This window comes from Tachyglossus aculeatus, chromosome 5 (assembly GCF_015852505.1).
Source record: "Tachyglossus aculeatus isolate mTacAcu1 chromosome 5, mTacAcu1.pri, whole genome shotgun sequence".
Lineage (NCBI taxonomy): Eukaryota > Metazoa > Chordata > Mammalia > Monotremata > Tachyglossidae > Tachyglossus > Tachyglossus aculeatus.
Genome location: NC_052070.1, coordinates 41336385 through 41357970, shown reverse-complemented (window position 1 = coordinate 41357970; position 21586 = coordinate 41336385). Strand labels below are relative to the sequence as shown.

The window sequence follows — 21586 nt, the reverse complement described above, 5'->3', positions numbered from 1 at the left end:
CACATGGGGCTCACAGGCTTAACCCCCATTTTATTCATTCATTCAATTGTATTGAGCGCTTACTGTGTGCAGAGCTCTGTATTAAGCGCTTGGGAAGTACAAGATGGCAACATATAGATTCTGTCCCTACCCAACGTTGGGCTCACAGTCTAGAAGAGGGAGACAGACAACAAAACAAAACATATTAACAAAATAAAATAAATAGAATATGTACAAGTAAAATAGAGTAATACGTACAAACATATATACATATATCCAGGTGCTGTGGGGAAGGGAAGGAGGTAAGACGGGGGAATGGAGAGGGGGAGAGGAAGGAGGGGGCTCAGTCTGGGAAGGCCTCCTGGAGGCGGTGAGCTCTCAGTAGGGCTTTGAAGGGAGGAAGAGGTTATAAGGTGAGCAGGTTGTCCCACGGGGGACTCACAGTTTTAATCCCCATTTTACAGATGAGGGACCTGAGGCCCAGAGAAGTGAAGACTTGCCTAGAGTCACCCAGCTGACAGTTGGCGGAGCCAAGTTTTGAACCCATGACCTCTGACTCCAAAGCCCGGGCTCTTTCCACCGAGCCACTTAAGCACTTACTTGACAAGCAGCGTGGCTCGGTGGAAAGAGCACGGGCTTGGGAGTCAGAGGTCGTGGGTTCGAATCCCGGCCCCGCCACTTGTCCGCTGGGTGACTTTGGGCAAGTCACTTCACTTCTCTGGGCCTTTCATTCATTCATTCATTCAATCCTATTTATTGAGTACTTACTGTGTGCAGAGCACTGTACTAAGCGCTTGCGAATTCCAAGTTGGCAACGTCTAGAGACGGTCCCTACCCAACAGCAGGCTCACAGTCTAGAAGCAGGAGACAGACAACAAAACGAAACATATTAACAAAATAAGATAAATAGAATCTGTCCAAGTAAAATAAATAGAGTAATAAATATGTACAAACATATACACATATGTACAGGTGCTGTGGGGAAGGGAAGGAGGTAAGGCGGGGGGGTGGAGAGGGGGACGAGGGGAAGAGGAAGGAAGGGGCTCAGTGTGGGAAGGCCTCCTGGAGGAGGTGAGCTCTCAGTAGGGCCTTGAAGGGAGGAAGAGAGAGAGCTTGGCGGAGGGGCAGAGGGAGGCCATTCCGGGCCCGGGGGAGGACGTGGGCCGGGGGTCGATGGTGGGAGAGGTGAGAACGAGGCACGGGGAGGAGATTAGCGGCAGAGGAGCGGAGGGTTCGGGCTGGGCTGGAGAAGGAGAGAAGGGAGGTGAGGTAGGAGGGGGCGAGGGGATGGACAGCCTTGAAGCCCAGGGTGAGGAGTTTCTAGTTACCTCATCTGGAAAATGGGGATTCATAATAATATTCATTCATATTTATTGAGCACTTACTATGTGCAGAGCACTGTACTAAGCACTTGGGAAGTGCAAGTTGGCAACCTATAGAGACGGTTCCTACCCAACAGCGGGCTCACAGTCTAGAAAGACTGAATAATAATAATAATAATAATGATGGTATTTGTAAAGCACTTACTCTGTGCTTCTAGACTGTGAGCCCGCTGTTGGGTAGGGACCGTCTCTATATGTTGCCAACTTGGACTTCCCAAGCGCTTAGTACAGTGCTCTGCACACAGTAAGCGCTCAATCAATATGATTGAATGAATGAATGTGCAAAGCACTGTTCTAAGCACTGGGGGGATACAAGGTGATGAGGTTGTCCCACGTGGGGCTCACAGTCTTAATCCCCATTTTCCAGATGAGGGAACTGAGGCCCAGAGAAGTGAAGTGACTTGCCCAAAGTCACACAGCTGCCAATTGGCGGAGCTGGGATTTGAACCCATGACCTCTGACTCCAAAGCCCAGGCTCTTTCCACTGAGCCACGTGTGAGCCCCATGTGGGACAACCTGATCACCTGATAACCTCCCCAGCTCTTAGAACAGTGCTTGGCACATAGTAAGCGCTTAATAAATGCCATCATTATTATTATTATTATTACTAATAATGATGGTATTTCTTAAGCACTTACTAATGATGATGGCGTTTAAGCACTTACTAGGTGCCAAGCGCTGTTCTGACTGCTGGGGAGGATTCAGGGTCATTCATTCAATCGTATTGATTGAGCACTTATTGTGTGCATAGAACTGGACTAAGCGCTTGGGAAGGACAAGTCGGCAACAGATAGAGACGGTCCCTACCCGATAGCGGGCTCACAGTCTTGAGGGGGGAGACAGACAACAAAACAAAGCATGTGGTCAGGTGTCAAGTCATCAGAATAAATAGAAGTAAACCTAGATTCATTCATTCAATCGTATTTATTGAGCGCTTACTGTATGCAGAGCACTGTACTAAGCGCTTGGGAAACACAAGTCAGGAACATATAGAGAGGTCCCTACCCAACAACGGGCTCACAGTCCAGAGTGGGGAGACAGACAACAAAACAACATGTGGTCAGGTGTCAAGTCGTCAGAATAAATAGAAGTAAAGCTGCATTCATTCATTCAGTCGTATTTATTGAGCGCTTACTGTGTGCAGAGTACTGCACTAAGCGCTTGGGAAGTCCAAGTCGGCAACATATAGAGACGGTCCCTACCCGAAAGCAGGCTCACAGTCTAGAATGGGGAGACAGACAACGAAACAAAACAGATTAACGAAGTAAATAGAATAAATATGTACAAGTAAAATAAATAGAGTAATAAATCTGTACAAACATATGTACATATATACAGGTGCTGTGGGGAGGGGAAGCAGGTAAGGTGCAGGGGGATGGAGTGGGGAGGGGGAATGATGGTGTTTAAGCGCTTACTAATAATGACGGCGTTCGTTAAGTGTTTGCCAGGTGCCAAGGGTCATCAGGTTGGCCCATGTGTCTTCATCCCCATAATAATGATGATGATGATGGCATTTGTTTAGGGCTTACTAGGTGTCAAGCGCTGTTCTGAGCGCTGGGGAGGATTCAGGGTCATCAGGTTGTCCCACGTGTCTTCATCCCCACAATAATAATGATGGCGTTTAAACGCTTACTAGGTGCCAAGCGCTGTCCTGAGCGCCGGGGAGGATTCAAGGTGATCAGGTTGTCGCACGTGGGGCTCACGGTCTTCATCCCCATTTGACAGATGAGGGAACTGAGGCACCGAGAATAATAATAATAATAATGATGGCATTTAAGTGTTTATGAGATGCCAAGTGCTGTTCTCAGTACCGGGGAGGATTCAGGGTCATCAGGTTGGCCCATGTGATTTCATCCCCATAATAATAATAATAATAATAATAGTGATGGCATTCGTTAAGCGCTTACTAATAATGATGGCATTTATTAAGCACTTACTATGTGCAAAGCACTGTTCTAAGCGCTGGGGAGGTTACAAGGTGATCAGGTTGTCCCACGGGGGGCTCACACAATTTTAATCCCCATTTTACAGACGAGGTAACTGAGGCCCAGAGAAGTGAAGTGACTTGCCCAAAGTCACCCAGCTGACAGTTGGCGGAGCCAGGATTTGAACCCAAGACTTCTGACTCCAAGGCCCATGCTCTTTCCACTGAGCCACACTGATGATGATTCCCTTCTAAGCCCTCCTGAGAGCTCACCTCCTCCAGGAGGCCTTCCCAGACTGAGCCCCCTCCTTCCTCTCCCCCTCCCCATCCCCCCCGGCCCTACCTCCTTCCCCTCCCCACAGCACCTGTATATGTAATAATAATAATGATGATGATGGCATTTATTAAGCGCTTACTACGTGCAAAACACCGTTCTAAGCGCTGGGGAGGTGACAGAGTGATCCTGTTGTCCCACGGGGGGGGGGTCTCACAGTCTTCATCCCCATTTGACAGATGAGGGAACTGAGGCCCAGAGAAGTGAAGTGACTTGCCCAAAGTCACACAGCTGACAATTGGAGGAGCCGGGATTTGAACTCATGACCTCTGACTCGAAAGCTCGCGCCCTTTTCACTGAGCCACGCTGCTTCATTTGTACAGATTTATTACTCTATTTGTCCGTATTTACTATTCTATTTATTTTGTTAATGTGGATGTAGCTTTACTTCTGTTTATTCTGATGACTTGACACCTGTCCACATGTTTTGTTTTGTTGGCTGTCTTCCCCCTTCTACACTGTGAGCCCGTTGTTGGGTAGGGACCGTCTCTCCATGTTGCCAACTTGTACTTCCCAAGCGCTTAGTACAGTGCTCTGCACACAGTAAGCGCTCAGTCAGTACGATTGAATGCATGATGATGGCGTTTAAGCGCTTACTAGGTCTCAAGCGCTGTTCTCAGCGCCGGCGAGGATTCAGGGGCAGCAGGTTGGCCCACGTGGGGCTCACGGGCCTCATCCCCATTTGACAGATGAGGGAACTGAGGCACAGAGAACAGTAATAATAATACTAATAAGGGCATTTATTAAGCGCTTACTCTATGCAAAGCACTGTTCTAAGTGCTGGGGAGGTTTCAAGGGGATCAGGTTGTCCCATGTGGGGCTCACAGTCTTCATCCCCATTTGACTTGATGAGGGAACTGAGGCCCAGAGAAGTGAAGTGACTTGCCTACAGTCACACAGCTGACAGGCGCGGAGCTGGGATTTGAACTCATGACCTCTGACTCCCAAGCCCGGGCTCTTTCCACTGAGCCGTGCTTAATCTCGTCTCCGCCACTGCTCAGCTGTCTGACTTTGGGCAAGGCACTTCACTTCTCGGGGCCTCAGTTCCCTCATCCGTCAAGTGGGGATGAAGACTGTGAGCCCCGCGTGGGACAGCCTGATCACCTCGTATCTCCCCCGGCGCTTAGAGCGGTGCTTAGCACACAGTAAGCGCTTAACAAATGCCATCATTATTATTCCCTGTGCCTCAGTGGCCTCATCTGGAAAATGGGGGTTGAGACTGTGAGCTCCAAGTGGGAGAGCCTGATGACCCTCTATCTACCCCAGCGCTTAGAACAGTGCTCGGCACATAGTAAGCACTCAACAAATATTATTTTCTGTGCCTCAGTGACCTCATCTGGAAAATGGGGATTGAGACTGTGTGCCGTACGTGGGACAACCTGATGACCCTGTGTCTCCCCCAGCGCCTAGAACAGTGCTCAGCACATAGTAAGCACTTAACAAATACCATTATTATTACCTTCATTCATTCATTCGATCGATCGTATTGATTGAGCATTTCCTGGGGGCAAAGCACTGCACTAAGCGCTTGGAAAGCCCAATTCGGCAACAGAGAGACACGATCCCTACCCAACAATAGGCTATTCCGGAAAATGGGGATTGAGACCGGGAGCCCCACGTGGGACAACCGGATAACCTTGTATTCATTCATTCATTCATTCATTCAATCGTATTTTTAAAATGGCATCTTATTAAGCGCTTACTATGTGCAAAGCACTGTTCTAAGCACTGGGGAGGTTACAAGGTGATCAGGTTGTCCCACGGGGGGGCTCACAGTCTTAATCCCCATTTTACAGATGAGGTAACTGAGGCACAGAGAAGTTAACTGTTGAGCGCTTCTTGGGTGCACTGCACTGTACTAAGCGCTTGGAAAGTAAAATTTGGCAGCAGATAGCGACAATCCTTATCCAGAGCAGTGCTTGGCACAGAGTAAGCGCTTAACAAATACCACCATCATTATTATTATCATCAGCCGGACATGCATTCTGATTCCAGCTTCCCCCTGGGCACGGCTCTGCTGGGATGTCCTGGGCAAGGCACCTCATTTCTCTGGGCCTCGCCTTATATGGGAAAGGAGGGTTGTTAATAATAATTGTGGTATTTGTTAAGCACTTACTATGTTGCTGAATTGTACTTTCCAAGCGCTCAGTACAGTGTTCTGCACACAGTAAGCACTTAGTAAATATGATTGAATGAATGAATGAATGAATGCCAGGCACTGTACTAAGTGCCTGGGCGGATACAAGTAAATTCATTCATTCATTCAATTGTATTTATTGCGCGCTTACTGTGTGCAGACCACTGTACTAAGCGCTTGGGAAGTCCAAGTTGGCAGCATATAGAGACGGTCCCTACCCAACAGCGGGCTCACAGTCGAGAAGGGGGAGACAGACAACAAAAAAAAACATGTGGACGAGTGTTGAGGCGTCAGAATAAATAGAAATAAAGCTAGATGCACATCATTAACAAAATAAATAGAATAGCAAGTATGTACAAGTAAAATAAATAGTGATAAATCTGTACAAACATATATACAGGTGCTGTGGGGAGGGGAAGAGGTAGGGCAGGGGGGATGGGGAGGAGGAGAGGAAAAAGGGGCTCAGTCTGGGAAGGCCTCCTGGAGGAGGTGAGCTCTCAGTAGGGCTTTGAAGGGAGGAAGAGAGCTAGCTAGGCGGATGGGTGGAGGGAGGGCATTTCGGGCCAGGGGGAGGACGGGGGCGGGGGGGTTGATGGCGGGACAGGCGAGAACGAGGCCTAACGGTGAGGAGATTAGCGGCAGAGGAGTGGAGGGTGCGGGCTGGGCTGCAGAAGGAGAGAAGGGAGGTGAGGTAGGAGGGGGCGAGGGGATGGACAGCCTTGAAGCCCAGGGTGAGGAGTTTTTGCTTGGGTTGGACACAGTCCCTGTCCCACGGGGGACTCACAGATCTCAGTCCCCATTTTACAGATGGGGGAACTGAGGCCTAGAGAGGTGAAGTGGCTTGCCCAATATCACCCAGCAGACAAGGGGTGGAGCCAGGATGAGAACCCACGACCTTCCGACTCCCAGGCCGATGCTTTATAAGCTACGGTTAAGACTAGGAACTCCACGTGAGGCTCGGACTGTGCCCAAACCGATTGGCTTGGAGGCACCCCAGCGCTTTGTACGGTGTCTTGGCCCATACAAAATGCCTACCAAAAAAGGAGTCAGGGAGGCCGCAAGGTGGGGGCCCGGTGAGGGGAGAAAGAAAAAGGGGGTGGGGAACATGTGCACCGCCCTAGGGACCTAGCTCCCCCACTTCCCTCCCCCGGCTAGGGAGTTGGAGGCCAAAGGAGCAGATCTGCTGGGGGATCGGGGAAGGGTGAGCCCGTACCGGTGCCGGAGGCGGGTGGGAATCCTCCCAATTGTTGTTGAACCGCCATGCAGACCGCCGGAAGAAATCACGTCCCTGAGTTTTTGAGATGTCTGCGATGGGTTCTGGCTAATGTGGCCTGGATGCATCTCTGGAAGTATTATGCCAAGTCTTCTCAGTGCATCCTCTGACAGTTCCAAGTGTGTCCCGTTTGACCTAAGTCTCTCTCGTTCACTGTGCCTCCTGGTTCAGTCCATGCCTCCCTACTCATCAAGAACCTACAGGGGTTGCCCATCCACCTTCGCCTCGAGCACAAACGCCTTCCCATAGGCCTTAAAGAACTCACTCAGCTCACCTTACCCGATTTCCTACTACAGCCCAGCCCACACACTTCTCTTCTTTAGCCCCAGCTTGCTCCCGGTGCTCCGTTCTTGTCCGTCTCGCCACTGACCCCTTCCCCACGTCCTTCCTCCGACCCTCACGTCCCTCCTCCTGCTCTGTGTATGCCAGACCACCGCTCTCCCCACCTCCAAAACCCCATCTCCAAGAGGTCTTCCCCGATTAAGTCCCCTTTTTCCGATCCCCTCTCCCTTCTGCGTCATCTGGGTACTTGAATCTGTAATAATGGTCAATCAGTCGTATTTATTGAGCACTTACTGTGTGCAGAGCACTGTACTAAGCGCTTGGGAAGTCCAAGTTGGCAACATACAGAGCCGGTCCCTACCCAACAGTGGGCTCACAGTCTAGATAATGATGGCATCTGCTAAGCACTTACTACGTGCAGAGCACTGTTGTAAGCGCCGGGGAGGATGCAAGGTGATCAGGTTGTCCCACCGGGGGCTCACAGTCTTCATCCCCATTTTACAGATGAGGGAACTGAGGCACAGGGAAGTTAAGTGACTTGCCCACGGTCACACAGCTGACAATTAGCAGAGCCGGGATTTGAACCCATGACCTCTGACTCCCAAGCCCGTGCTCTTTCCATTGAGCCTGTGGACATTTAATATTCACCCCATCCTCAGCCCCGCAGCGCTTAGGTACATATTCAGCGGTGATTTCTCTTCACGTCGGTCTCCCCCTCTAGTCCGTAAGCTCCTTGTGGACAGGGAACGTGTCGCCCAGCTCTGCCGTACCCTTCCCAAGCGCTTAGCACAGCGCTGGGCACGGGGTCAGCGCTCAGTAAATACCACCGAGGGGTTGACTGACTGACCGATTGACCCGTTCCTCTCCCCGCAGACGCTGGATCTCTCCGATAACGAGCTGACCGAGATCCCCGTGGAGTTCGCCGACTGCCCCAAGCTCAAGGAGATCAACTTGAAAGGGAACAAACTGAAAGACAAACGCCTGGAGAAGATGGTCAACGGCTGCCCGACCAAGTCCATCCTGGACTACCTGCGTGTGGGCGGGCGAGGAGGCGGCAAAGGGAAGGGGAGACCGGACCACGCGGACAGAGGAGAAGCCCGGAAGAAAAAGCGGGAGAAAAAGCCGAAGAAGGAGAGCGGGGAGGGAGAGGAGGAGCTGGACGAGGTGCAGAAACTGCTCATCCGGATCCTACACGTCTCGGAGAACCCGGTGGCCGTGACGGTGAAGGTTTCCGCCGAGGTCAAAGACGTCCGCCCCTACATCGTGTGCGCCGTGGTGCGGGGAATGAACCTGAAGCCGGGAAACGCCCTGAAGCGGTTTCTCTCCGCCCAGGTAGCCGTCGGCACGCGTCCGATTCCTCGGGGACACGGGGGTGGTGGGCGAGGTGCGGCCTCCGGGAGAGGACCTGGCTCTGGCTGTCCTAATCCTGGACTGGGAGAGGCGCGGGGGATTCTGTGTATTTCGGGAAATCAGGGAAGGCTTCGCCGTTGGGGTCATTCATTCGTTCATTCAGTCGTAGAGAAGCAGCGTGGCTCAGGAGGAAGAGCCCGGGCTTTGGAGTCAGAGGTCATGGGTACAGATCCCGGCTCTGCCACTTAGCAGCTGTCTGACTCTGGGCAAGTCACTTAACTTCTCCGGGCCTCAGTTCCCTCATCTGGAAAATGGGGATGAAGACTGTGAGCCCCCCCCCCGTGGGACAACCTCATCACTTGTAACCTCCCCGGTGCTCAGAACGGTGCTTTGCACATAAGAAGCACTTAATAAATGCTGTCATTGTTATTATAATTTATTGAGCGCTTACTGTGTGCAGAGCACTGTACTAAGCGCTTGGGCAGTACAAGTCGGCAACAGATAGAGACGGTCCCTACCCAACAACAGGCTCACAGTCTAGAAGGGGGAGACAGACAACAAAACAAAGCGTTCTGGGTACATTTATCATCATCATCATCAATCGTATTTATTGAGCGCTTACTATGTGCAGAGCACTGGACTAAGAAATGCAACCTGCCCCATGCTGGTCCTTTTTTTTTTTTTTTTTTTTTTTTTTTAATGGTAGTTGTTAAGTGCTTACTACGTGCAGGGCACTGTAGTAAGTGCCGGGATAGATACAAGCTAATCAGGTTGGACACAGTCCATGTCCTATGTGGGGCTCCAAGTCTTGATCCCATTTTACAGGTGAGGCGCTTGAGGTAACTGAAGCACAGAGAAGTTGACTCGCTCAGGGTCACAGAGCAGGCAGGTGGCAGAGTCGGGATTAGAACCCAGGTCCTCCTGGCTCCTAAGCCCAGGCTGTATCCACTATACCACATGGACAGTTGCGCCCTGTATGCATAGCTCTTCCTGCAGTCAAATGGAAACAGTCGGCTGTATAAAATGGCCTTTTTACACCTTTGGTTAGCATGGCTCAGCAGAAAGAGCACGGGCTTTGGAGTCAGAGGGCGTGGGTTCAAATCCCGGCTCCTCCAACTGTCAGCTGTGTGACTTTGGGCAAGTCACTTAACTTCTCTGACCCTCAGTTCCCTCTTCTGTAAAATGGGGATGAAGACTGTGAGCCCCCTGTGGGACAACCTGATCACCTTGTATCTCCCCCAACGCTTAGAACAGTGATTTGCACGTAGTAAGCGCTTAGCAAATGCCATCATCATCATATGCTTTTAAAAAAAAAAACTTGTGCATTTAACATTACAAAGCCCTAAGTTTTTGGTCAACAAAAATGAGACTGATACCTAGGAGGCCTTCCCAAACTGAGCCCCCCTCCTTCCTCTCCCCCTCCTCCCTGCCCTACCTCCTTCCCCTCCCCACAGCACCTGTATATATGTTCGTACATATTTATTACTGTATTTATTTTACTTGTACATATTTAACTATTTTATTTTGTTAATATGTTTTGTTTTGTTGTCTGTCGCCCCCTTCTACCCTGTGAGCCCGCTGTTGGGTAGGGACCGTCTCTATATGTTGCCAACTTGTACTTCCCAAGCGCTTAGTACAGTGCCCTGCACACAGTAAGCGCTCAATAAATATAACTGAATGAATGAATCGGATGACTGGTTTAGCTCCACCGGAATTGAGCCTGTGGAAATGAAAGAGTGGAGAAATCCCTATCAACACATGATGTCTGACAAGGCAGGTGTGTATCATGTTAAATGTCCAAGGTGCAGGCTTGGGCAGACCTGGCGTTGTCCTCTCCTGTTTTGAGCAGGAACGGCCTCGAGGAATCAATCAGTGGGATTTATTGAGCAATTATCAGGTTCAGAGCATCGTACTAAGCAGTCAGCCTGTAAATCGTATTTATTCAGCGCTTACTATTGCAGAGCACTGTACGGAGTTCTTGGGAGAGTACAATATGACAATAAACAGACACATTCCCTGCCCCCAGTGAGCGTACGGTCTAGGATGGGGGGAGGCAGACGTTAATATAAATAAACAAATTCCAGGTTTGTACAAAAACGCTGTGGGGAGAGCACTTGAGAGAGTAGAGTAGAAGGGGTAGACCCAATCCCTGCCCTCAAAAAACCTGCAGTCTAGTGAGGAACCTGGGGTTGGGGAGAAATCACCTTTTGGTACTTAAACCGTGACTAAAATAGGACTTAAACCATATGTGTGCACACAGCCTCCGGGCTTGGCATCGCCTTGTTTTCTGGATGGTCGCACGCTGTGGGAAGGACGTTCCCTCGTTCCTCAACAGCGTGACAGCCGAAACCGGGAACGGAGACGTGCGTTATGCCGGAATCGACTGTCTCTGAGCAGGGATCGAGCCTACCAACTATCCAAGCCCTTGATGCGGTGCTCTGCCCACAGTTAGCGCTCAGATACCTTTGATGGATCTTTTAGACTGTAAGCCCACTGTTGGGTAGGGACTGTCTCTCTATGTTGCCATCTTGTACTTCCCAAGCGCTTAGTACAGTGCTCTGCACACAGTAAGCGCTCAATAAATACGATTGAATGAATGAATGAATGATGGATGGATCGACCTGGGATCCTACGGGCTTTCTTGGTCCCTGTCCGATCAGTGGCGCAGGCAGAGTTATCATCGAGATACAGGCTCAGTATTAAGAAGTGTAAAAAGGAGCGGCAGAGCAATCTGCAAACATCGCACCTGGGTTTGGATGCTGTAGAAGCAGATTTAAAGCCCTATTTTATGAGGGCTCCCCTATTAACTCCTGCATTTTAAAGTTCCTTGCTGGATTGAGTCTTTCTAGACAATTATTGAGATCAGACAAAGTTAAAGCGTTACTAAAAATCAATCCCTGGTATCAGTGGTATTTATTCAGCACTTGCTATATGCGAAGCACAGTACTAAGCGCTTAGAGAGTGCAATACTACAGAGTTATCAGACACATTTCCTGCCCGTAACAGGCCTACATATTCTGGATCGTGCCCTCTAGAGAGGAATTTTTTTGTTAGGAGGAAAGGAAGCAAACTGCTTCATAGGGTAATTCTCCAGTAAGATAGGACATCTGATATCCAAAATTTGGATTCATGGGGGTTTGGAGCTGATCAATACTTAAATATATATATATTATAAACTGAGGACATGACTGATTTCAAAGCCTAGTTTGTTATTCTTAGATTGACTCTGGATACATCAAGTGACGGCGTGTGTTTTTCCCAGTACTAGCCTGCGGTGATGGCTGGGCTTTAAACGATTCAAATAAATTCAGGGCAGAAACATTTGCCAGTTACATAGAAGTCAGGGTAGAGGAGGAGCGGTTTTCTAGAAGACCCTAACAGTCATTTGGACTGTAAGTTGGTTGTGGGCAGGGAATGTCTCTTGTTGTATTGTACTCTCCCAAATGCTTAGTACAGTGATGGATAGGCCCCGAAGGAGCGAGTGTCATGGACATTGGGCTCTCAATCAATCAATCAATCGTATTTATTGAGCGCTTACTGTGTGTAGAGCACTGTACTAAGCACTTGGGAAGTCCAAGTTGGCAACATACAGAGACAGTCCCTACCCAACAGTGGGCTCACAGTCTAGAAGGGGGAGACAGAGAACAAAACAAAACATATTAACAAAATAAAATAAATAGAATAGATACGTACAAGTAAAATAGAGTAATAAATACGTACAACATATATACATATATACAGGTGCTATGGGGAAGGGAAGGAGGTAAGGCAGGGGATGGAGGGGGTGCGAGGGGGAGAGGAAGGAGGGGGCTCAGTCTGGGAAGGCCTCCTGGAAGAGGTGAGCTCTCAGTAGAGCCTTGAAGGGAGGAAGAGAGCTAGCTTGGCGGTTGGGCAGAGGGAGGAGGGCATTCCAAGCCCGGGGGGTGACGTGGGCCGGGGGTCGACGGCGGGACAGGCGAGAACGAGGTACGGTGAGGAGATTAGCGGCAGAGGAGCAGAGGGTGCGGGGTGGGCTGCAGAAGGAGAGAAGGGAGGTGAGGTAGGAGGGGGCGAGGTGATGGAGAGCCTTGAAGCCCAGGGTGAGGAGTTTCTGCCTGATGCGTAGGTTGATTGGTAGCCACTGGAGATTTTTGAGGAGGGGAGTAACATGCCCAGAGCGTTTCTGGACATAGACAATCCGGCCAGCGGCATGAAGTATGGATTGAAGTTGGGAGAGACAGGAGGATGGGAGATCGAAGAGGAGGCTGATACAGTAGTCCAGACGGGATAGGATGGGAGCTTGAACGAGCAGGGTAGCGGTTGGGATGGAGAGGAAAGGGCGGATCTTGGCAATGTTGCGGAGCTGAGACCGGCAGGTTTTGGTCACGGCATGGATGTGAGGGGTGAATGAGAGAGCGGAGTCGAGGACGACACCAAGGTTGCGGGCTTGTGAGACGGGAAGGATGGTAGTGCCGTCAACAGTGATGGGAAAGTCAGGGAGAGGGCAGGGTTTGGGAGGGAAGACAAGGAGTTCAGTCTTGGACATGTTGAGTTTTAGGTGGCAGGCGGACATCCAGATGGAGATGGCCTGAAGGCAGGAGGAGATGCGAGCCCGGAGGGAGGGGGAGAGAGCAGGGGCAGAGATGGAGATCTGGGTGTCATCAGCGTAGAGATGAGAGTTGAAGCCGTGGGAGCGAATGAGGTCACCAAGGGAGTGCGTGTAGATCGAGAACAGAAGGGGACCAAGTACTGAACCTTGAGGAACCCCCACAGTAAGGGGATGGGAGGGGGAGGAGGAGCCTGCAAAAGAGACTGAGAATGAACGACCGGGGAGCTAAGAGGAGAACCAGGAGAGGACGGAGTCTGTGAAGCCAAGGTCGGACAGCGTGTTGAGGAGAAGGGGATGGTCCACAGTGTCAAAGGCAGCTGAGAGGTCGAGGAGGATTAGGACAGAGTAGGAGCCGTTGGATTTGGCAAGCAGGAGGTCATTGGTGACCTTTGAGAGGGCAGTTTCCGTGGAATGTAGGGGACGGAAGCCAGACTGGAGGGGGTCGAGGAGAGAGTTGGTGTTGAGGAATTCGAGGCAGCGTGTGTAGACGACTTGTTCAAGGAGTTTGGAAAGGAATGGTAGGAGGGAGATGGGGCGATAACTGAAGGTGAGGTGGGGTCAAGAGAGGGTTATTTTAGGATGGGAGAGACGTGGGCATGTTTGAAGGCAGAGGGGAAGGAGCCAGTGGAGAGTGAGCGGTTGAAGATGGAAGTTAAGGAGGGGAGAAGGGACGGAGCGAGAGATTTCATGAGATGAGAGGGAATGGGGTCAGAAGCACAGGCGGTCGGAGTAGCACTTGAGAGGAGGGAGGAGAGCTCCTCTGAGGATACTGCTGGGAAGGATGGGAGAGTAGCAGAGAGTGTTGAGCCGGGGGGTTGGAGAAGGCAGGGGAGTGACTTTGGGGAGGTCAGACCTGATGGATTTAATTTTATTAGTGAAGTAGGAGGCCAGATCATTGGGGGGTGAGGGAAGGAGAAGGGGGAGGAACCGGGGGCCTGAAAAGGGAGTTGAATGTACGGAAGAGCTGACAGGGATGATGGGCATCGGTGTCACTAAGGGAGGAGAAATAGTTTTGTGTGGCAGAGGAGAGGGCTGAGTTAAGGCAGGAAAGGATAAACTTGAAGTGAACGAGGTTGGCATGGTGTTTAGACTTTTGCCAGCAGTGTTCGGCAGCTCGAGCATAAGAGCGAAGGGGGCGGACGGTGGCAGTGATCCAGGGCTGTGGGTTAGTGGTATGAGAGTGGCAAAGGGAAAAGGGAGCGAATGAGTCTGAGCACTTACTGTGTGCCCAGTACTGTACTGAGCTCTTGAGAGAGTACAACACAACAGATTTGGCAGATACAATCCCCACCCACAGTGAGTTTATGGTATAGACGGGGAGGCAGACACTGATAGAACCTCTGAACCCCGGTGGTGAGGGGCGGCCAGGGAGGCGAGTCTCGCTCCGGACGTTATCCGGGTCAGTCATCCTCCTGAACTTCTGTTTCAGACCAAACTCCACGAAGACATGTGCGAGAAGAGAACAGCGGCCACCATAGCGACCCACGACCTCAAGCTGATCAAAGCCCCCCTGCTGTACGGAGCCCGGCCCCCTCAGAATTTCAAGGTATCGGGCTTGGGGGCCCCATCCTGGGGTGTTGAGGGCTGAAGGGGTGGTTTCTGGGATTTCCACTTTTGTGGTTCCCCGGTGAAACGCAGAGAAACGTGAGGCGTTGCCAAACCGTACCAGGGCCCGAGCGGCTCTTAACGAGACCTCCGACAGCCACAGGGGAAGGAGAACCGTTACTGGGACTCTCTAAGAAATCGGGCCCAGAATGAGTACAGTAATCATAATGGTACTTGCTAAACGCTTACTCTGTGCTGAGCACTGTTTGTTCATTCATTCATTCAATAGTACTGATGGAGCGCTTACTGTGTGCAGAGCACTGTACTGAGCACTTGGGAGGTACAAATGGGCAACACATAGAGACGGTCCCTACCCAGCAACAAACTGTTCTGAGCCCTTAAGTGGATTCACCTCGTTTGACATTTGGGTCTAAGTAAATGATGGAGCTGTTGACTCAGTTCTGACCGTTGTTAACATAAAATCAGAACCAGGAGCACATGCTGCTGCCCACTTTAAAAGACTTTTTCCTTTTTTGTCGTATTAATTTATAGTAGGGGCAATATTTCCGTATGTTTAAGTTGGAATGTAGCACTTATTTCAGTGCATTTGCCTTGGCAGATACTCAACTTTTAATTTCAGCACTTACGGAGAAGAAAATCCAAAGGGCAGAACATTTAATGAGAAGCAGCATGGCTGATTGGAAGGAGCACAGGCTTTGGAGTCAAGAGGTCATGGGTTCAAAACCCGGCTCTGCCACTTGTCAGCTGTGTGACTTTGGGCAAGTCACTTAACTTCTCTTTGCCTCCGTTACCTCATCTGTAAAATGGGGATTAAGACTGCGAGCCCCCCGAGGGACAACCTGATCACCTTGTAACCTCCCCAGCGCTTAGAACAGTGCTTTGCACATACTAAGCGCTTAATAAATGCCTTTATTATTATTATTATTATTATTATTCACCTCAATCAGGTCAGATGCGGTTCCTGTTCCACATACAGGTCACAGTCTAAGTAGGAGGGAGTAGGATTTAATCCCCATCTTACAGATGGGGTAACCGAGGCCCATTGCAGTTGAGTGACTTACCCAGCGGACCACGCGGCAGAGCCGACAGTCGAACCCGGGTCCCCACACTTCCAGGCCTGTGCTTTTATCACTAGGCGGTTGTTCATCCCATTCTCAGTTGTAATAGCAGTGCTGATAATATTCAGTACCCAATTTCCTATGCTCTGGGAAGAAGTTCACAAACTAGACACGGTCCCTCTCCTTCCAGCGGCTCAGGGACAGACACTCAAGGAAGGTGAAATTAGCAGAAGACGTAGACAAGAGTAATTGCCCTGGGAGTTGCAGGTTCATGCCCTACGCCTCACCCCCTGGCAGGGCTATTAGTCAATCGATGGTGTTTTTTTGAGTGCTTACTGTCTGCACAGCACTGTACTAAGTGCCTGGGAGCGTGCAGTTAGGACTGTCCAGGTCGGCTCCTGCCGCAAGAACCCCACGTCCTCCAGGTTCAGAAGACTTCGGACAAGAGCTTCGCTTCTCCCCGCCCGCCCGCCCGCCGTGGTGGAGAGACGGCAGGATCGGGCCCGATGGCCAGACTGAGGACGGGGGCCAGGCCCCTTGATTGCTATCTTTCCTCCGTCCAGCCTCCTTTCGAGCCGGTGGCGATCTGCAGCTCCAAAACCCACCGAACCCCTAAGCGCAGCCGGTAATTCCCCCCAGTCCCCTGTGGCGTAGCTTCAGAGCACGAGGAAACCCAGGCCAAAGGGGATGTCCACTGGCACGAGAGAAGCAGCGTGGCTCAGTGGAAAAAGCCCGGGCTTTGGAGTCAGAGGTCGTGGGTTCGAATCCTGGCCCCACCACATGTCTGCTGTGTGACCTTGGGCAAGTCACTTAACTTCTCTGAGCCTCAGTTACCTCATCTGTAAAAATGGGGATTAGGACTGTGAGCCCTACGTGGGACAACTTGATCACATTGTATCCCCCCCAGCGCTTAGAACAGTGCTTTGCACGTAGTAAGCGCTTAACAAGTGCCATTATTATTATTATTATTATTATCCCAGCTTCCCCACTCATCAGCTGTGTTTTTAGACTGTGAGCCCACTTTTAGACTGTGAGCCCACTGTTGGGTAGGGACTGTCTCTATATGTTGCCAACTTGTACTTCCCAAGCGCTTAGTACAGCGCTCTGCACACAGTAAGCGCTCAATAAATACGATTGATCGATTCTCAGTGCTTCAGTTGCCTCATCTGGAAAATGGGGATTGAGACTGTGAGCCCCACGTGGGACAACCTGATCACCTTGTATTCCCCCCCCACCCCGCCCCAGCGCTTAGAACAGTGCTTTGCACATAGTAAGCGCTTTACAGATACCATCGTTATTATTGTTACCTGTGCCTGAGGTGCCGACGGAAGGCCTCAGGAAGAAATAACCTCGCAGACAGGCTCGAGCCCCCTCTCCCATGATGAGTTGCCGAGAGTAGGAGAGAGGGAGGGGGGAGTGCATACGAACGGATGGACAGGCAGATAATTTTGCTACTGAATTCATTTAAAGAGAAGGGTCGGTGTAGGAGAAATTCTCTGGGGCTACTGGCTACCAGAAGGGGCCCAGAGACTAGGGGAGGAAGCTATAGCTGCTTCACGGACCTCTTCAGTAGGGTGGGTGATGTGGCGGGGTTGGGGGAAAACTCTCCATTCATTCATTCATCATTCAATTGTATTTACTGAGCGCTTACTGTGTGCAGAGCACTGTACTAAGCGCTTGGGAAGTACAAGTTGGCAACACATAGAGACAGTCCCTACACAACAACAGGCTCACAGTTTAGAAGGGGGAGACAGGCAACAAAACAAAACATATTAACAAAATGAAATGAATAGAATAAATATGTGCATGTAAAACAAAAAATAGAGTAATAAATGCATACAAACATATATACAGGTGCTGTGGGGAGGGGAAGGAGCCCACTGTTGGGTAGGGACCGTCTGCAGGGTGGCTTGAAGTGTTTTGGGGGCCCTCAGGGAGTGACTGCAGGCGTTCTCACCCGTTGGTTCCCACCGCCGCCCCAGATCGTGCCCCTCGGACGGAAAGAGATCAAGGCGAAGGACCTGGTCCGCCAGCTACAACAAGAGGCCGAGGAGCAACGGAAGCAGAAGAAGCGACAGACTGTCTCCGGCCTGCACAAGTCAGTCCAACCTCTCTCTCTCTCTCTCTCTCCAAACTCTTCAGAGCTGCCCAGGAAGCAGTTGGGCGGGCTCATCCCCAAACGTGTAACCAAAATGTGCCGTTTCTCAGAGGAGTAAATATGGTAGGCGGGTAATGAGCCTGGGGGATATTTTACTAGAAATGGTAATTGTGGTATTCGGTAAGCGTTCACTGGGTGCGAGTCACAGTACTGAGAGCTGGGGTAGGTACAGATTTGTCAGGTTGGACCCAGTCCCACGCGGGGCTCCCAGTCTTAATCCCCATTGTACAGATGAGGTAATGAGGCACAGAAAGTTAAGTGCTACTTGCCCAAGGTCACACAGCGGACAAGTGGTGGAGCCGGGATTAGAACCCAGGTCCTTCTGATTCCCAGGCCCGTGTTGCAGCCACTAGGCCACGCTGCCAGGGTTCAGTGGGAACCAGGTGGCATAATTTGGGAGATCATTTGGAAGTGATCCCACTGCATCGTTTACCAAGTTCACTTCCCAGAGACCCTGATTTTTAAAAAAAAATTTTTTTATGGTATCTGTTAGGCGCTTACCATGTGCCAGGCACAGTACTAAACACTGGGGTAGGTTGGATGCAGTCCCTGACCTACCTAGGCCTCGCAATCTTAATCCCCATTTACAGATGAAGTATCGGAGGCATAGAGAAGTGTAGTGACTCACCCGTGGTCACAAGGCAGAGAAATGGCAGGGCTGGGATTAGAACCCAGATCCTTCTGATTCCCAGGCCTGCGCTCTATCCACTGGGTCACGCTGCTTCTCCTGTTGTTTCTGAGGCCCGTTCTGTGGCTTCCGTCGTGGAGTTTTATTTAGTACAGACGGAAAGACGTGATGGACCAGCTGGGCCCCTTGCCCACAAGGCCAGGGTGGTTCCTGCCTCGTTTTGAGTAGCACGTGAGCTTAGTCAGGTCACTTGGCCTCAGTGACCTCATCTGTAAAATGGGGATAAGATCATTCATTCATTCATTCATTCAATCGTGTTTATTGACTGTGAGTCTTCTAGACTGTGAGCCCGCTGTTGGGTAGGGACCGTCTCTATATGTTGCCAACTTGTACTTCCCAAGCGCTTAGTACAGTGCTCTGCACACAGTAGGCGCTCAATAAATACGATTGAATGAATACTTCCTCTCCCTTCGCCTTAGATGGGAAGCTCAGTTTGGGACAGGAGCTGGGTCTGACCTGACTGCCCTGTGCCTCTCCCAGTGGTTAACACAGTGCTTTGGCACCTAGTGAGCACTTAAAGGACTAATTGTCAGAGAGGGCAAAGAATGTGCCCGGTGGGCACAACCACACCAGCTGGAGGAAGGCGAGGCACTGTTTAATAATAATAATAATAATGGCATTTATTAAGTGCTTATTATGTGCAAAGCACTGTTCTAAGCGCTGCGGGGGGATACAAGGTGATCAGGTTGTCCCACGTGGGGCTCACAGTCTTAATCCCCGTTTTACAGATGAGGTCACTGAGGCTCAGAGAAGTTAAGTGACGTGCCCAAGGTCGCACAGCAGACATGTGGTGGAGCCGGGATTAGAACCCATGACCTCTGACCCCCCAAGCCCGTGCTCTTTCCACTGAGCCACGCTGCTTCTCTGAGTTAACGCTACAGGGAGGAAGAACAACGCTCCTTGTAACCCCTCCCGGCTTTTCTCCGAGGCCCCTCCGAGAGCCTGCTGATGGGAGAAACCAGACTGCGGCTTTGGCCTGGGTGGGGTGGAAAGGAGGGAGGGAGAGCCACCGAGCAATAGCCGGGGAAACCCTTAGGAGGGGAAGGGAAGGCATTATTTAGTGGACTCTTCCCTGGGGTCCCTGCAGATTTATTTATTTCCACATCACCATTAAGAGATATCCCCCAGGCCCGGTTCAAAGGCACTGCTCCCCTTGGCATTTTGACAAATATTGTGCAGGGCCTTTGGTAATTGGGAAGCGAGGGGGTTCCTCTCTGTTCATTCATTCATTCATTCAATTGTATTTATTGAGCGCTTACTATGTGCAAAGCACTGTTCTCAGCGCTGGGGGGGATACAAGGGGATCAGGTTGCCCCACGTGGGGCTCGCAGTCTTAGTCCCCATTTTACAGATGAGGTAACTGAGGCGCAGAGAAGTGAAGTGACTTGCCCAAAGTCACACGGCTGACAACTGGCAGAGCCGGGATTCGAACCCATGACCTCTGACTCCAAAGCCCGGGCTCTTCCCACTGAGCCACGCCGCTTCTCTAATAATAATAATGGCATTTATTAAGCGCTTACTATGTGCAAAGTACTGTTCTAGGCACTGGGGAGGTTACAGGGTGATCAGGTTGTCCCACGGGGGGCTCACAGTCTTAATCCTCATTTTACAGATGAGGTTAATGAGGCACAGAGAAGTTAAGTGACTTGCCCAAAGTCACACAGCTGACAATCTTTCCCTGGCTTAAATCCTTTGCCCTTCTGTCATCCGAGGCCCCCTTCTCCTCGCTCTTGGGGGTCAGACCAGAAGTTGGTTCAGGATGAAGTGGCTCCGTTCCACCCTTCACTAGGATGTGGTGTTTCTAGTTACCACGTTGATTAAGTTTTGAGGAAACCAAGGTGAGCAGAAAGGTTAAGTGACTTGACATGGTCACCCAGTGGGCCAGTGACAGAGCCGGGTCTGTAACCCACTGGTCCACCCTGCTCCTCAACGGTGCCGGTTTGTTGTAACCCTTTGTGTGTGACGTTCAGTGTTGTCCTTTTGGCAGATATATCCACCTCTTGGATGGAAAAGAAAACTACCCTTGTCTGGTCGATGCCGATGACGTCGTGATTTCCTTCCCTCCGATCACAAACAGCGAGAAGACGAAGGTAAGTGTGATGGCCAAAACGGCCACCTCACACAGAACCGGGGAGGGAACCGGAACCCGCAGAGCCCTGGCTTTGTAAATGCCCTAGGGCGGCGTTGATGAAAATGGACAGAAACGGGGAAGGCTTATTGTTGTTTTTTGTTTTTTAATGGTATTTGTTAAGCGCTTGCTACGTGCCAAGCACCGTACTAAGAGCTAGACTAGATTCAAGATTATTGCGTTGGACACAGTCCCTGTTCCTCATGGGGCTCACGTTCTTAATCCCTGTTTTAGGTAACTGGGGCACAGAGAAGTTTGTTTTTATAGTGTTTTTTAAGCACTTACTATGTGCCGAGCACTGTTCGAAGCACTGGAACAGATACAAGGTAGTCAAGTTGGACACAGTCCCTGACCCACGTGGGGCTCGCAGTCTCAGTCCCCATTTTACGGATGAGGTGACCGTGGCACAGAGGAGTTAAGTGTCTTGCCCAAGGTCACCCAGCCAGACAAGTGGCGGAGCTGGGCTTAGAACCCACGAGCTCTGACACCCAAGCCGGTGGTTTTGCCACTGGGCCATGCTGTGAAGTGACTCGCCCGAAAGTCCCAGAGTAGGCAAGCACCCCGGTCCACTCATGACGCCCAGGCCCGTGCTCTTCCCACTAGGCCAAGCTGCTTCTCACGCTGCCTTTTCAGTCAGCTGCCCGCGGCCCTTTAGAGGGGCAAAATAATAACCCTGCTGCCAACACCCCCTCTCGTAGAGGGCTCGTCCTGGCCCCCGGCACTTGAGTTCCGACGGGCC

At 50.9% G+C, this 21586-nt stretch overlaps 1 protein-coding gene across 1 annotated transcript in view; it reads left to right on the top strand.

Moving 5' to 3' along the window:
* Nucleotides 1–21586, top strand: part of LRRC47 (leucine rich repeat containing 47) — a 31215-nt gene that overhangs the window by 8619 nt on the left and 1010 nt on the right. Inside the window, exons 2-5 of the mRNA XM_038747282.1 lie at nucleotides 8185–8643; nucleotides 14679–14795; nucleotides 17856–17971; nucleotides 20707–20809. Coding sequence (XP_038603210.1) covers nucleotides 8185–8643; nucleotides 14679–14795; nucleotides 17856–17971; nucleotides 20707–20809 — 795 coding nt within the window. The remainder of the gene's footprint in view (nucleotides 1–8184; nucleotides 8644–14678; nucleotides 14796–17855; nucleotides 17972–20706; nucleotides 20810–21586) is intronic.